Source organism: Lampetra fluviatilis, chromosome 24, assembly GCF_964198595.1.
Source record: "Lampetra fluviatilis chromosome 24, kcLamFluv1.1, whole genome shotgun sequence".
Taxonomy (NCBI): Eukaryota; Metazoa; Chordata; class Hyperoartia; order Petromyzontiformes; family Petromyzontidae; genus Lampetra; species Lampetra fluviatilis.
The window spans coordinates 1,815,294-1,832,526 of record NC_136298.1 but is presented as its reverse complement, the minus strand read 5'-3'; the positions used below and the strand labels follow the sequence as shown (position 1 = coordinate 1,832,526).

The window sequence follows — 17,233 nt, the reverse complement described above, 5'->3', positions numbered from 1 at the left end:
CATGGAATGATTAACTGAATACATTTAGATCGTACCATCACTTTATAAAATGCATAAGCATGAATCCAGAAATCATTTCCGATTCATGAAAACTGCACAAATTGCGTGTAAATCATTGCGTTTAGGGAAATGAAAGGTCTTCTCTCATTTCCTTATATGTCCCATTACGCCCGCTCAGGTCACAAGCTGCTGCCTTCTTGCTGTCCCTCCTCCACCCTGCGCCCAGTCTCGTTTTCGCTCCTCGCTGCTTGCCCCCTTACACTGGAATAAACTCCCTCTCCGAATCCGACTCTCCCCCCGCGCTTTCCTTTTTTCACACTGCCCTCAGGTCATACCTCTTTCCTTTTCCCTTCTTCTTCCGCTATCCCTAGCAGCACCACATAACGCCCTTAATACCAACACTGCCTTCAACTCGCTCCCTCCACCCTAGTCACTACCTGATCCCCATCCCTTATCTTGCCTTTTTGTACTGTAGTCAGCAGGCATTGTTAAGTGCCTTGATTAAAAGGCGCTTTATAAATACAAAATAGAATAGAATCTAACACCTCTGATTAGTGCGGTTGGATACATAGGGTGCAAAAGAAGTTCACACACGTATACAAATGAGACAGTACAAACGAGACGGTACAAACGGGATTGTGCAAACGAGAGTACGAGACTAAAGTTTTCTTAAAATCGAATCATGGATTCGACCACGACCAGCTCTGGACACCATTGCAAATGGAATGTTCGATCTCAAGGGGGTCTCTATTCACTGGTGGGGCCCGGCCCCACGGGGCTCGTGCTGCCAATGCGCGTGGGGGAGATTTGGTTATTGAGGTTACGTAGAATCTACGTTTTTAAAGACCATTAAAGTAACTCATGTTTACAGTGTACACTAACAACTAAGCTCAGTTGATTATAAACAAGAGCGCATTAAAACAGCTAAACTATAAGCAAGGCATTACAATGAACAAGATAAAACCTGAAGTACAAATTTAGATGACAATATATCGCAATCAAAGCAGTATATTCTGCGAAATTTAAGCTTGTCTGACTGATATCCATGTAAAAAGTCAAAAATTATTTCATTATATGAAATGTTGAAGTTTGTGTTCAGTCCAAGTTGTACCACAACGATTGCAAAAAATTAGCAGGTACGTGCAGTTTTCTGAAGTTCATTCAAAACCCGTTTACTTGCAACTTATGCGTTACACTCGATACGATCCTGTTGCTTTAAAATAAACGCCGCTCGTCTCAGAACACCTCCATTTTGCAAAAGCAACAGTGTCCACGGTAGATCAAGTGTCCACGGTAGATCAATCTTCGTTGATTCTGCACAAATTACGGATGGTTCAAAATCGAGATACTCGGTTATTTATCATACTAAAGGAATATGATCAAATCACAGTACTTATCATATAAAAAAAATTGATGCCTACGTTTAAGGTAGACCATATTCTTGTTAAACCACAACCAGCTGGTTCATGAGGATGAGAACGAGGCAAGGTGGAGGGAGATCACGACCAGAGCTGCCAGCATGGTGCTTCAGTCTCGGGAGATGGATGCATGATGGGCTTGTACTAGCATTTTTTACTGAAACACATGAAGCTAAACATAGCAGAAGAAACAGGCGAGGGCAAGGTGTTGCGCCATCGCTGGTATGGTTTGCGGTGAATTATTGATTTTGAAGAAATAATTGCGTACAGTATTTCATTAATCAGTAGACATTGACAGACAGATTCCACTGTGTAACATTTTTTTTGTTCCTGGGTAGTAAGTCTTATTTCCCAATTGCTTATGCCTCAAAAGTACAGAAAATGGCTATTATTCCCCATAAACTTAGCTTTTGTGACCAGGACAGTGATATTTTGGAATTTACCTATTTTCCAGAACATTCCAGATATATTCAGTGCTGAGTAAACTTAGAGTAACTTCTAGAACATTCTAGAAATGTCCAGTGATATAAATAGTATTTCCATCTGCCTAAGTGGATAAAAATCTGCATTTTTCTGAGATGGCATCAGGCTGCAAACATCCGGCAGGCGCATTTTGCTATGTCTACGGCCAATTTATCAAGTCAAGAGCAAAAAAGTACTCTGTGCTAAGATGTGTGAGGCCTACAAGGCATATTTTGCCATGCCTGTCGGGGATGAAGACAAACCCTGGGCACCTCATTTCAACTGCGAGCAATGCAAAAAAAAACTGGAAGGCAAGATGGACAATTGTTGCTCGGAATTTTACGTTATAAAATTTGTAAAAAAAAATCGTAAAAGTTTTTCATTTAAAAATATTTAACAATTTTCAATGTTATTGAAAAAAATATCTTTGAAAAATGTAGGATGGCACAGAGGGGAAAATAGAGCCATGAAGTTCGCTATCCCAAGAATTTGGCGGGAACCCACTGACCACTCAAGCAACTGCTACTTCTGCATGGTGGACCCTTCCAACATCGGACTGGCAATACAACCATCACGTATCCGGACCTTCCTTCATCCATTGCCCTGGTGCCACACTGCCATGAGCTCCCCGTACCCACTCCTCTGGAGAGAGAGCAGCCGTCTTGAGAAGAGAGCAGCAAGTCAGAGAGCGAGGAAGACGTTGTAGATCCAGATGACAATTTCAGAGGTGGAGATGAGAGAAATCCATACTACCCCAACCAAAAAAACCCCAACGACTTGATCAGAGATCTTGGTCTCACCAAGTCCAATGCCGAGCTTTTGACGTCTAGGCTCAAGCAGTGGAACTTGTTGGATGAAATTGTGCAAGTCGCAGATCAGAGGAAGCATCACCAACCTTTTTGCAGCTTCTTCACCCATCAAGATGGGCTCTGCTTCTGCCACAATGTGACCAGTCTGTTCGAGGCAATCGGAATCACCTGTAACCAGGATGAGTGGCTCCTCTTCATTGATAGTTCATCCAGGAGCCTCAAAGTCGTGCTGCTCCATAATGGTAACAAGTACCCGTCTTTTCCCCTGGCTCACTCGGTGCACCTCAAAGGAGGATTACAACAGCATCAAGACCTTGCTGGACGCATTGAAGTATGATGAGTATGGCTGGCAGGTCATCGGAAACTTAAAATGGTGGCATTCCTGATCGGTCTCCAAAGCGGTGGCCGAAACGTCGTGAGAATTATTTTATTATGTTTTATTTTTATTATTTTATTATTTCCATTCTACGTGACTTTACCGAAAGAACCAAGAAGATGAATCCCTGCAGTCACGAAAGCTTTAAATCGATTTTAACAAGTTTACCTGCTATCTTTGCCTTTGGGACAACAGGGACACCAAGGTGCACTACCACAGACAGGACTGGCCATAGCAGACTGAGTTCTCTGTGGGGAGGAACAACGTCAAGTGGGAGCCACTGGTGGACCCCCAGAATGTGCCGATGCCACCACTCCACATCATATTGGGCCTTATGAAACAATTTGTCAGAGCTGTAGATAAGGAGTCGGCAGCCTTCAAGTACCTTCAAGACGTCTTCTCTAAGCTGTCTGAGGTAAAGGTCAAAGCCGGAGTCTTTGTCAGATCACAGATAAAGAAGATCCTGGAGTGCAATGAATTCCCCAAGAAGCTCACTGGTAAGGAAAAAGCGGCTTGGGGCAGCTTTGTCGCAGTGGTTCGTGGCTTCCTGGGCAATCACAAGGTCGAAAACTATGTGGAGCTGGTTGAGACTGGTGAAGAACTACGGCACAATTGGCTGTAGGATGTCCCTCAAAGTCCATATCCTTGATGCTCATCATGATAAATTCAAGAACATGGGAGCGTACTCAGGAGGAGCAAGGCGTGCGCTTCCACCAGGATATACCGGACTTTGAACGCCGTTACCAAGGACAGTATAATGAGAACATGATGGGAGACAACATTTAGGGGCTGATTCATGAAAGTGATTTACAGTATAATCGTAAATCTCGAAAAACTACTCACTTTTAAATCTTTTGTAGTCATTTTTGTATTACTTTAGTATAAATACATGTTAATTTTGATTCATGTTTTTTTCTGACTTTATGTGAATAAAAGATGAATTTGCCCGTTTTCTCATTGAAAATAGGTAAACTTCTAAATATCACTGTCCTGGTCACAAAATCAAATTGTGGGGCATAAGCCATTTTCTATACTTTTTAGGCATAAGCAATTATGAAATAACAGTTACTACCCAGGGACAAAAATTGTGTTACATAGTGTTTTCATTGATTCTTCACAAATTGACAGCCATATTATTAATTTCCAAATTTATCTGCACCTTTGAACACAATCTGTGTGCTTGTGCATTAAAAATGTATTCATGATACACGCCCTTCTCTTGTCCCTCTCTGCGTCCCTGCCCACAGATGTACTCCAATGGCACAGACCTTTGCGAGAACATGTGGGGAGTCTCCTACCAAGTGGCACCCGAGGGCAAGCCTTGCCTCTACATCGGAAATGAGACGAGCCCAGACGTGGAGGGCGCTCTGGCTCATGAGCATAGTGGCGAGACCTCCTCGGCGGAAAAGACAGAGAGCTCCGAGGAGCACAAGCAGCTGGCGCGTGAGCCGAAGCATAAGCACCCAAATCGGCGCCACTATCCGAACTGCCGTAAGGCCAAGAGCAAGGAGAGCAAGGAGAGTGCCGAAGAGGAAAAGGAGCCGAAGAGGAGCAGGAGATCTCTCCAGTCCACCTTGCAGTTCATGGAGGAGCTGGAGGGCAGCAGCAGCGGCATTCCAGACAGCCCCGTGGAGTAATCGAGAGCAGATCTCGTCAATGCCGCACCTTTGAGTAGAGCTAGTTATGGTGTTATTGGGTACCCCAATTCTTTGAGATGTTGACACAATGTTTATGAACGAGCCCAATTTAAAAGGGGGGAAGGAGGGATACAAAGGAACCCCAAACTATACTTGGTGTGAAGTTAAACCGACATTGAATAAAAACATGAAGAGATGCATTGGTAGCAGTGCACAAGCACAAATAAACAAAACTCAACAAGTTTGTCATTAGCACTGCCTCTAACAGGATGATACAAAGTAGGTTGATATTTTGGGCAACGGTCCTTCTTCAGCAACGGTCCCACTCTGAAGAAGTGCCATTGCAGAGGCAGACGGTCCTGAAATAAAGCTTTTTAAAAATAGGGCCCTCGCCATTAATTAAAGCAATTACATGTAATTTCTCTGTTAAATATATATTTTTCCAATTTCAGCCTCCCCCATCCACTTTGATCAGCTACTGGATCTTGGCACAAAACTTCACCCAAATGGACAGTTCTCTGTTGTAAGGCAGACTTCGTGACAAATGTGGAAAGGCTTTAAAAAAATTACCCTGACATTCCAAGGAGTTAAGAATAGGGTTTTTCCTTTTCTGGCAACAAAACAGGCGTTAAGTTGTTAAAACACCAAACTGAAACCTTTTACAAGGAATCATGTCTGCATTAACCACACTACATGTAGTCAAAATGCAAACAATAAAACACTGATAATATATGCATTGTCTTTGAAACCGATTGGTCCACACCAGAGACGGCTTTCTTTTGAGCCTCGTCTCAAACGGTGTTAGACCAGAGGACGCTGTACACCTTTTGCGATGAGGCTCAAAAGAAAGCCGTCTCTGGTGTGGACCAATCAGTTTAAAAGACAATGCATATACTGTATTATCCGAGTTTTTTTGTTTGCATTTTGACCAGAAGTATTGTGGTTAATGCAGATATGATTCCTTGTAAAATGTTTGTTTGGTGTTTTAATAACTTAACACCTGTTTTGCTGCCAGATAACAGGGGGAAAACCTATTCTCATATTTTGGTACTGGCAAAGGAGGTCCAATGATTCCAAGGGTTGTCTAGCAACACTGGCCGACATGTGTGAATATAAGATATGTTTCACTGCACTTATAGATGCACCATGATCATTTCATGGCATGTCAGCTTACAATAAATTTAAGATATTTTTTTCATATGCTTTAATATGGAATTAAATTCTTAACAGCAATTAATAGGTGTTTTTCCATCTCAGTAGTCATACAAATGCGTTTGAAAATGGCACAATTATGAAGAAGCGTTGATTTCTCGAGCCAATATAATTACATTAAAATCTCAAGTATCGGACCATGTTTGAAATGGGGGAGGGGCGGTTTGACCATGCTGGTAGGTGTGTTGACGATTTGCAAAATATCCATGAAAGAATCATTACAATACATGCTTCTAATAAACATACTATCGTGAAAACGTTTAATGTTGATTTTTTTAACAGTTCAATGGTATTGTTATGAAATATCATTTTTATGCAATTATTTGCAGTGGGTGCCCTGGTTTAGTATAATTTATATTTCGGTGTCATTTTAAATCCTGTAATGCACATATGCAAAGATTAAACATCGAAAAGAATGCCAAGACCTCACATGGGAACACATGTAATATGTTTAATGCCAATATTAAATGTGGGTCATTTTTTAATTTGACATTTATACTAAGCCTGGCTATTAAGCCCAATTTAAAAAAAAATGATCCTTGTATTCAAATATTTTGGAACATTTCTGCAAAAATGTCTCCTTTTACGACAAACTAGCAACATCGGTGAATCTAGTTTCTTTCGATGGCAGACATGTCAACAACTAGGCTGCACTTTGCGGTCTGTTCGACATACACGCTCATGTGCGAGGAGAAGCCGCTGCAGACCCCAAGGGTGGCGTCACTGGGTCAGCAGCCACCTTCCCGCAGCTGTTGCAGGAGGAGTGTGACCGCCTCTGTTAGTTGATCAACCCGGTCCGCTAAGGGCCTCCTCTCGTGGGGTCGAGGGCCCTCTGATGTCGCTCCTTGCTCCCCACCATCTTCTCATGATTCAGGGAGTCGTTCTGACCCCGTAGGCAGACCGGGCCATCTCCGGATCATGGCCGTTCAGGGTGCTGGGAATAGTGTCGCGTTCCTCCCTTTCTTCGCTGGGATTTCTGTTGGGGTTTTCTTGTTGCCGCGTCGAGGCATCTTGTTATGCCACCACTCCCACCAGTTGGAGAGAGAGAGTCCACCAGATGAAGATTGAGGGTCGACACTTTTCTTTATTTTCTGCGGGCTCACGCCGTGCGCGTCCACCCTGCTCCATTCCTCTCCCAAAAGCGCCCCCATCCTCCCGCCTCTCCCGATGACGACATCCTGATACTGTACCCTTAGTTCACGCGAGTATTTTTACCCTCGGATCACGCAAGTATCAGCACTACACTTGTCTGTGACGCTTTCTGGCAAAAGCCCATTTGGCGGAGACAGACTCTACCCGTGCCCTCGGGGTTCTTTGAGAAATAGGAAAACTGAGGTTGGCCACGTGGAATGTCCAAATGTTCACTGTGGAGGAGAGGCTTCCTCATTTTGATTTAGACCGGTACCGCCTGGACCGAGTATACAGGAGGTCCAGTGGATTGGTTTTGGCTGCAGTCACAATGAGGGATGGACAGCTCTTCACTCAAGGTAGGAAACTGCCAAACTGGGAATTGCACTTCTGAAGAAAATAATGACTCGCTTCTCCACCAACAGGAGGCATGGAATTGTGTGTAAACCACACTCACCCATAAGATAAACATCAGTGGAGGAATGCAGACAAGGCTGATGAGTCAGGTGCCTTCTGTGATCGCCTGTCCCAGGTTCTGGCTAAAGTGGCCCCTCGGGATAGAGTGATTTTGTTCAGTGATTGTAATTCCCGAGTGGGTCATGACGTGGGCACTTGGGCTGTAGTGATTGGAAGGCATGGACCAAATCAGCTAATTAACAACAGTAAGAGACTGCGCGACTTATGTGCAGCCCCTGGGCTTGTAATAACCAACACGCTGTTGCAGCATCAGCACATCCACACAAGATCATGGATGCACGCCGGGTCATCTGCTGGACTACATAGTGACAGGAGAGCGAATGTGGGCCCATGTCCTTGACACCAGGACGTACTGTGGAGCTCATCTTCCCACTGCCCAGCGACTTGTCATCTGTACGAAGCACTTGCCTTACTTCAACCGTGGTGGAAATCGTTCATTTAGGACCCCTCTCAAACCAACAATAGCCTGGTCTCGGCTAGCTGAAGGTTACAAGTGATAATTTCATAATTGCTTGCAACTATGTGTGGCATCGCCCACCCCCCCTCGTCCTGATGCCAAGATGAGTTTCAGGACTGCAACTCATGCAACTGTCATGGCTGCATTGGATATGTGGATCCTGGCCTAGGATACCATCAATAGGTCAGGTCTGGGTTATTCTTTTGTGCTTTCAGAGTCCAAAAGCTTAGTGGCCAAGATTTGGAGCAATTTCCGCTTCACCTTGGGGTGCGACAATTATGTCTTCTGGCTCCTACACTATTTAATATATTCTGAGCAGATAATTCAAGAAGCTTTATATGGATGTACCTGTAGAATTTCCATCTTGTATAGATACAAGAAGAATGTCCATCTTATATAGATACATTTGTTGTATGCTAATTCATAGATTGGTAGGAGGTACTCTTTTATTCCGGCCTTCATAGCCTTAGGCAATAAACACACTGTGTTGGGACAGCCAACATGCTGCCAGACCCACAGCTTGAAGAGGGCAAAGATCACAACGACGACAGCACGACGAGTTCTATTCCATATCCCAGCCGCCCTGACTGAGTCGGAGCTCGCCTGAACAGCATGGCCAAGCTCCGCCAACGGCCTCGCACCCTTCTGGATCCCCCCCGAGGGTTCCGTCCCTTGCCCACAGATGCAACTGGTAGAACGGGCTGTTACCCCTAATTCTATTGTCTACCAATCTCCCAGCAGCACGCGCTACAGTGACTCATTCCATGTCACTACATCACACACCCCCCCCCCCCCCCCAAAGGGCCTGGCACGGGACCCCCAGGGACCCCGGGAGTGACTCGCAGCTGGCCCAACGGGCACGGTCCCCCCGGGACAAAGATGGAGGAGAGGAAGAAGCGGGTGGCGGTTGTATTGTCCACCCCGGTCAGCCTGTGGGCGGCACCACTGGCGGTTCCATGGGCGTCAAGCCCTGGGATCCTGCGGATGGATGAACAGAGTCTCGAAGAGGCACAACCTCTGTAAACGTACGTCTGTCCCCGTCGCACCCGGCCATCAGATGGTGGAGATTAATTTCCCTCAGATAGAAAATAGGGTTTCAGTCGTGACAAGTGCACATACCAATGCCCGCGACCAACCTGGATCCGTACACACTGCGGCCTCCCAACCTCAATTTCCTCCACTGGGCCCTGCCATGGCCTGTGTTATTCAGGAGATGTACCCATGGGCACCTTGGGGCAATGCCACCATGCCCTCTCCCTAGGTTTCCACAATTTTCGATTCCTTAAGCCCAACCAATTTTTCATTTGCAGCCTGCCGCTTCGCCGAATTTCCCCGGGACACCTCCCATGCTTCCATCAACCGCTTTAGGGTGAGGCTCAGTCTCGGCACAGAGACTTTTTGCTTGGCTCAATATTTTACTCTGACCTCCATGGGGGGAGGGGGGGGGGGTCGCATTCTCTCCCGTGAATAAAACAATAAATGGGGAGAATCTGGTAGAGGCATGAGGGGCCATCCTTTAGGCTGCAAGAACTCCCGGAACGTGTCGGACTGTGCCTCGTTGACTTGTTAGCATAACATGGACGTAAGTGTCCTATGTAAACGCTTTACCATCCCATCAGCCTGGGGTTGGTAGGGCAAGATTAGAATTTTTTTCATACTCAACAAATCACATACCTCTTGCAATCATTTCGAAGAAAATTCAGCCCTGGTCCATAAGGAGACGTTCCGGGGCCCCCTTATCAAATACATAATCATGCAGGAACGCATCCATAATGGATGCCACCGACTGATCCTTGAGCACGTTGTGAACGTCCTCTGCCATCCTGGGCCAAAATAAGTCCCACTTCAACGTAGACAACTTTTCTGCATCCCTAGATGCATCAATCGCACATGAGCAGCTCTTGTTACTTTACTCCGCAGAGCAGTTGGCACCACGATACAGTACTGCTGTACCTCCGTATCCCAACGCACAAGTAGCCCATCTAGGAGGACCACGGGGGACATACCCCCTGGACCCTTCCAATAGCTTGGTGCATCAAAACAGCACCGTGACTTTAGTAAGGAGGCTTCTACCGCTTGAGAGGCACCCCCATTCCTCGTGTGCAAGACCAATAGTATTTTTCACGTGCCACCCCCGGTACGGGTGGCGGAGCATCCACCGATGCTACCACAGCGCCTGGCTCCCCCGCATCCACCTGCTTACAATGGCCGGTGCCCATCAAGCATGCACACTGGCTGTTCGGCGATAACCATGACAGAGCGTCCGCATTGCAGTGGCGCAACCCTTTCCTATAGGTGACTTCGAATGAATAATCTTTCAAAATTTCCAACCATTGCGAGAGTTGCGTGGATGGCTGGTGAATGCATACCATAAACTGCCTACCATAGGAGGTACAGGTGGTGCACGATAGCCAACAACTCGCGGCGAGTAACACACTGGCGTCCGTATCCAACGTAAATGGCAAGGAGAAATTGGGGTATCGAAGGGGGGGGTGGTGCATTCACGAGGTCGTCGCGCAGCACAACAAATGCGGTCTCCTCTTCCGTCCCCCACCGAAACATCTGGCCCTTTGTCGTGAGAGTGTGGAGCGGCTTCGCGATTCTCACAAACCCAGGCACCAAGCTGCGGTAATATGACATGAACCCCACAAAACTGCGGACCTCACCCACCGACGTGGGGGTCGGCCACTTTCGCACAGTCTTAGAGTCCGCGGTGATACCGGACTCGCTAACAATGTGCTCCAGGTATTATTGCAAGAGGTAATATTTCTGTGGCTTGAATTCCAAATTAGCCGCTCGCATTTTAACAAATACTGCACGCAACCACTGCATATGTTCCTGAAACATGCGGCTAGACAATCACGTCATCCAAATAGATCAGACATGACTCCCATTGGAGCCCCGACAGTACCAACTCCGTATTATTAAATAATACATATTACAATGCCTTATTAAACATACTAATTAACTGATTACTAACGTAGTATATAATTACAATAACTATCTCCCCCCCTCCGCCCCCTTCTGATCTCTGCACTTGCTTGGGTATAATAATTGGGTTAAGTTATTAAATAACACACATTACAACTAATTACTAATCTACAACTCATTACTAATCATAACAATGACCATTTACTAATCTGCACCTGAATGGGTTAAATGATGACATCACCCTGCTGCTCTATGTAAGACCGGGAGCAAGTGAGGGCTTCACTATTCTGTAAAATTGTCCGATGATTACTGGATGTAATAACCAGCGAAACGTCGTACTCAAAAATGTTAAATGTTGTGGATTCACTCTTCACACTGGTGGGCTAAAGTAGTGAACTATGTATTTTGTCAACGTGACACTTTTTTACTGATTGGCTGTGTCGGGTGGTGGAGGGTTACGACACATTTATCAATAACGCAATCTAACCCAAAAACGTTTATTATGAGTACCAACTCCATAAGTCGCTGGAACATGGCCGGAGCGGAGTGAAGCCCCATCGTAAACACGTTAAATTGAAACAGCCCTTGCGGTGTCTGGAACGCGGTTCTAGGTTTTGAACTTTCATCCAGGGGCAACTTCCAAAACCCTAACAGATCCAGGGTGGAGAAAAACTACGCCCCCGACAGAGCATCCAACAAATCATCCATCCATGGGAGCGGATACGTGTCTGCCACGGAGACTTTATCTGATTTCCGAAAGTCCACATAGAACCGCAAACTCCCGTCCTTTTTAACCAGGACGATGGGAGCACCCTACCGACTTGACGGGGAAATTATATCCGCGGCCAACATCTCGACCGCCTGACGAACGTAGTCCTTTTCCTTCGGACTAAACCGAAATGAGTTTGAATGGGAGCGGCACCACCCTCATCAATCTGGTGACACATGAGGGACGTGCGTCCCACATCGAATTTACCCTTACTAAATACAATCGGAGAATTCCCAAAGCAATGCCCGCAACACGCCCCTCTGCTCCCATAATAAATCCAGATTACCCATGCACAATGGATCCATCCACGAGTCATCCAACACCACTTCCCGTTCAACCGCAGCCACGACCCGAGTGGTTACATCATCCGTTTCTTCACAACACGCAACCATCGCATGGGCCAACACCGTACCTGCCTGTATTACCGCGGTATCTAGCCCAGCATTCAATACTTGCAGAAAGGGCTCCTGATCGCCCCTCACTATCGTCCGAGCCCCTATCAAAGTGAGCCCATGAACTTCGATTCAAAGGGATTAAAACAACCCCACCCCCAGTGATTTTCTGGTCAAGCCGCTTCCGTAGCCTCAAGGGTACGAGCATCTGTGCACCCGGGGGAACCCTAACAGTTTCACGCACCAGGGCCCGAACCACAGCGTTAGCCATACACCACCCAATAGTGGACTCCAAAAACCTCAACCGATGCCCAGACGGTAACGCCACACAACCCTGGGTCAATTCAAATCCAGAGGGGCATCCTCTTTAAAAAAAAAATCCATCCCAAATAAGCAAGGCACTGCCAATTAACTTGAAACCAACACAGGGCCCATCCTTTCAATATCACCAATCCATATCGATGCCTCAATTCAGCCCATAACACTTGGATTATCTACAGGGCTAAGGCAACCCACCATCGACGGCAGAGTTCTAAAAACAAATTCTGAAACCATGGTGGCGGATGCCCCTGTATTTATGAGCATCCGCACCTCAACACCCTGCACAAATCCACATACCGTGGATGATCCCGCTCCCGCTGCCATGATACGGTGTGGCAGTGTGGTCGATTGCCCGGACCCCCGCGGCCAACCATCACGCACCGAAGCACCACCTTCATACCCCGTATCCCTATGAGGGGCGATGGCGTGTGCATCTAACACCAACTGCAATGGGGGTGCAGGAGGTGACTGTCGGCCTGGTGTGACGTATCGTGACTTGCCTTTTGGACCCAGAGGAGGGAGGCTGGCAGGGCGGAGGACGGCGAAGCCGGGAAAAACTGCCCCAAATCAGCACGGCAGCCCCTGGAGATTTAGCCTAGCAGGCCACACCTGAAGCAGATAACGGGCCCCGCTGTGGCAGAGGCAAGGTCCCGCCCACCCCACCACTGGTCCCGTTGTCGTCCTGCTCCAACTCTCCCCCATGGGCTCCAACCACCTGACGCGCAGACCCAAGGAGACTCTCAGTGCACCGGGTCGCCCTCATCTCCCGGAAATCCAGCCCCAGCCGCGACCCCGACACGTCGCAGGTTACAGTGAGCGTGGATGCATCGGGCTACCTGAAGAGGAAAAGTCGTCCTGCTCTGCGGCCGGAAAAAAAAAACTTACATTTCCTGAGCCAGCATCAACAGTTTCTCTAGCAGCAGAGAATGCAGTCCTGCCCGCTCCATCCTTGGGTACGCATCCTGGGCGCCTACCTTTCGATTTTCAACCGATGCCCCACCCTTACCTGGAACGATATCATCCGTGTGCCCTCCCCCACCCCCGCCCCAACCGGTTTGGTCAGGGTGGCCATCCCGCAGAATACACAATTTCAGTCGGTCCAGGAATTTCCCTTCCATCTCCTCTTATGTGCTGCTCGCTGGTTGTTTGCCCCCGAGGCCCTATCCCCCGGTACCGAGTGTTCTCATTGTGGTTTGCTCGGTGAGCTTCGTCGTGCCCATACAATTCTAAGCTGATTCACGGGGGCTGCAATGCAATTCGGGGGGTGGGGGAGGGTCGGCCAATCTTCTGGCACTGGGAAACCGTGGGACATCCCCGCTAGGGGCCCCTCGGGTAAAAACCCATGGTACCAGGTGACCCCCCATGAGAACCTACGTGGGTGCGTGCGTTCGTGTGGAGGGGTGCAAGGGGATAGCAGCGCCGGCGGAGTTGCTCCGTTGCTGTGGCACCATATCTTTAATCACGTTATATTTGTCAGAAAGCCTATGTGAAGTCTGAGTAAAGTGTCAATCATTTATGTTGTGCTGCATATGTTATATTGTAGACAGTAGTAGATTTCATTTATTGCATATTCTTATATTACAGCGTATAGCTGTACTTACTTATAATTGCATTATTAGTGTTTCTTTTATTAAAGTGCAAGCAGTATTATTAGTCGTCTTTCATTCATAGCGAGTGTCATCATGAGCAAGGGGAAGGGTGGCAGTGACATTCGTAAGTTTTTGGCAGTCTCAGAAAAGAAGAAAAGTTTATTGACAGCAGTGAGAAAATGAGTAGCAGTCAAATGATAGAAGTATATAGTAGCCACTTTGGTAGCGCTAACCGCTACACTACCACACCCCACTTCTCACTCACTTTCACACACGTGCGCAGATGTGTTCGATTTAACAGTAAATTGAATTCGTGATTTGATCCCATCTGTGAAGGATGTGATCCCTGACATGCAATACCCCGGCGTCTACAAACCAAGCTGTGCCTGCGGCAGTAGTTACATTGGGGGAACTAAGTGACATGTCTCGGACAGTATTCTTGAACATAAGGAAGATCTGAAACACGGTAGGACCAATAACTCAGCCGTGGCTGATTCTTGTTTTAATGCCGTGGGCTCACACAAAATAAAATTTTCCAATTCGAAGGTACTCTGCAAACCTACTGGTTATCAAAGATTCGTTCATCAAGCCATCCAGATAGACACAATTTCAACTGAGAAGATGGGTACAAACTGAGCAATCATTGGAAGGACGCTATTAGCCGGTTTAAGTCATAACTAGCTGTGATGTTTCCATCCTACCTTCCGATGTTAGCAGTTATTTTTGACTATGATTTTACATTAACAGGTTCACATTAACAAAGCCGCCGTTTACATTGACATGCTAATCCCTCACTTTAACATCACTAGCCCCCACTTCGTTTCATCACCCTTGGGCTACACCTGTTTCAAACCTTTAAAACAGCCCGCTTCAGCAGCTTGCCTCTTTTTTCACCTGATGACGATTGCTTGTGTTGCGATGGAAACGTTGTGATTTTTTTTTATCATTTTTTTAATTCACTTTATTTTCATTATTTTGTTCCATCTACGTGACTTCACCGAAAAACCCAAAGAACATGAATTCCTGCAGTCACGAAAGCTTTAAGTCAATATTTAATGTCATACCTAGTCAAACCCTATCAAATAGCACACTACTTTCAGGAGAAAAGGTTTAAAGATTATACTTGGCTCCATTACAGCCCCTCTGTTTCTATTGTGCTAAATATTTTGAATCACGAAAGTTTAATAGTGTCAAAAGCAGATTCAAAATTGGAAAGCACTGGAGAAATTTAGTGCACATAAAGACAGCCAGTGTCACAAATTAGCTGTGATGACTCGGATTCAAGAACCAAAACCTGTTAATGTGCAACTTTCACGCGAGCTTGAAAGACAGCAGCAACAAGCGGGGGGCAGACATCTTACGAAGATTGTTGGGGGTGTGAAGTACTTGGCACGGCAAGGTCTGGCTTTTCGAGGTGTTGATAAGGAGAGTGGGAATTTCAGCCAGCTTCTAAAGTACAAGGCAGAGGGCGATGCAGAGCTGACCAACTGACTGAAAATGTGACTTTTGGTGTCACCAGTCCTCAAATGCAAAATTAAATTTTAAGCTGGTGGGCAATACAGTCGTCAAAGAAATTGTCGGAAATAATGCCAGTGGTCCAGTTCACACTTATCATTGATGGCACCCAGGATATATCAGGAGTTGAGCAGGAGTCAATATGTTTGCGCTTTGTGGATTCAGATTTACAACCAAAGAAATCATTCCTGGGACTCTACGAAGTGTCATCAACGACAGGGTAAAATATAGCCAAGGTGGCATATGATGGTGCGTCTAGGCCTTCCTCTGTCCCAACTTCGAGGACAAACCTATGACTGTGCCGCAAATATGGCTAGATGATTGCAGGGGGTGCAAGCCATTTCAAGGAAAGAACCGCTGACTATATATTGTCATTGTGGTCCACCCTGCGTGAACTTCGTTACGCAGGCTGCATGAATTGGGGGGGGGGGCTTCTTTAAATCAAATCTGGCAAGTTCAGGGTGATTTTCCAGGAAATCTCAAACTAAGAGCATGGTTTCACCTCGTTGAAACCTGTCCCAACAGGTGGACTGTTCGCACCCCTGCCATCCACTCAGTTCTCAACCAGGAGTCGTCAGTGCTGACAGCCCTTGAAGAAATGGCATCATGTAGCTCATCTGACACTTCAACTAAGGCCAATGGTCTTCATAGAACATTTCTAAAAGGGAACACTGTGCTCGGCCTTGCAATGGCTGAAGACCTGATAGGGGATTTGGAGTGCCTGAACACCTCCCTGCAGCTTAGGAAACATACTGTTTTAGGCATGTTGGAGGCTGTGGACCATGTCAAAACAAGCATGCAGGACAAGCGAATGGAGGAGCACTTTGAGGTCTTGTTCACAAAAGCAACTGCTATGGCAAAAAAGTTGGACCTACAACCTTCGATTTAAAGCTTTCGTGACTGCAGGGATTCATCTTCTTGGTTCTTTCGGTAAAGTCACGTAGAAGGGAAGTAATAAAATAATAAAAATAAATCATAATAAAATAATTCTCACGACGTTTCGGCCAGAACGCAAGTAGCCATCCTCAGGTGAAACCAGGTTTGTCGAGGCGACATTCAGACGCCGTCACCTCGACAGACCTGGTTTCACCTGAGGACGACCACTTGCGTTGTGGCCGAAACGTCGTGAGAATTATTTTATTAGGTTTTATTTGTATTATTTTATTACTTCCCTTTTACGTGACTTACCGAAAGAACCAAGAAGACCTACAACCTATTCAGATGCCTCATATCCACAAACCTACAAAGCGTTACACCGGTCAGGCTGCAGCCCATATCCATCCGGATGCCCAGTCTTTGTACAGAGCCCAATTCTACAACGCCTTGGACAGAGTGAATACTCAATTCAGAGAGGTTTGATCAAGCTGTATTTCACAAGCTACAGCAACTTAAAAATGTGTTGCTACACGAAGACATGGACAAGGTGGTACACGAGTATCCTGAATAGAATTCAAGACTACTGCAGATGCAGCTGGCCATGTTTGGGGCTAATTACACATATCAAAACGAGCTCAGATGTTGCTAGCATTATTAGGGAAATGGTTCCAGAGGTGAGAGGTCTCGTCAGTCAGGTGGAAGCTTTAGTAAGGCTTCTGCTGGTCGGCCCTACCTCCTCTGTAGAGGCTGAGGAGGTGTTTGTGCCCTGGAGGAGCTCAAAACATGGCTTAGATCTTCGATGAGTCAAACAAGGCTGAATAATGTGGGGCCATGTGTCACATGCACCAGGCGAAACTGGACAGA

At 46.5% G+C, this 17,233-nt stretch overlaps 1 protein-coding gene across 2 annotated transcripts in view; it reads left to right on the top strand.

Annotated features, from left to right (window-relative positions):
- LOC144941225 (riboflavin-binding protein-like) overlaps positions 1-6,171 on the top strand; it is a 40,106-nt gene extending 33,935 nt beyond the window's left edge. For both annotated transcript variants that reach the window (XM_078867845.1, XM_078867844.1), the window contains exon 6: positions 4,313-6,171. In XM_078867845.1, coding sequence (XP_078723971.1) covers positions 4,313-4,702 — 390 coding nt within the window. In that variant the 3' untranslated portion in view covers positions 4,703-6,171. The remainder of the gene's footprint in view (positions 1-4,312) is intronic.
- Positions 6,172-17,233: the final 11,062 nt, after the last annotated feature.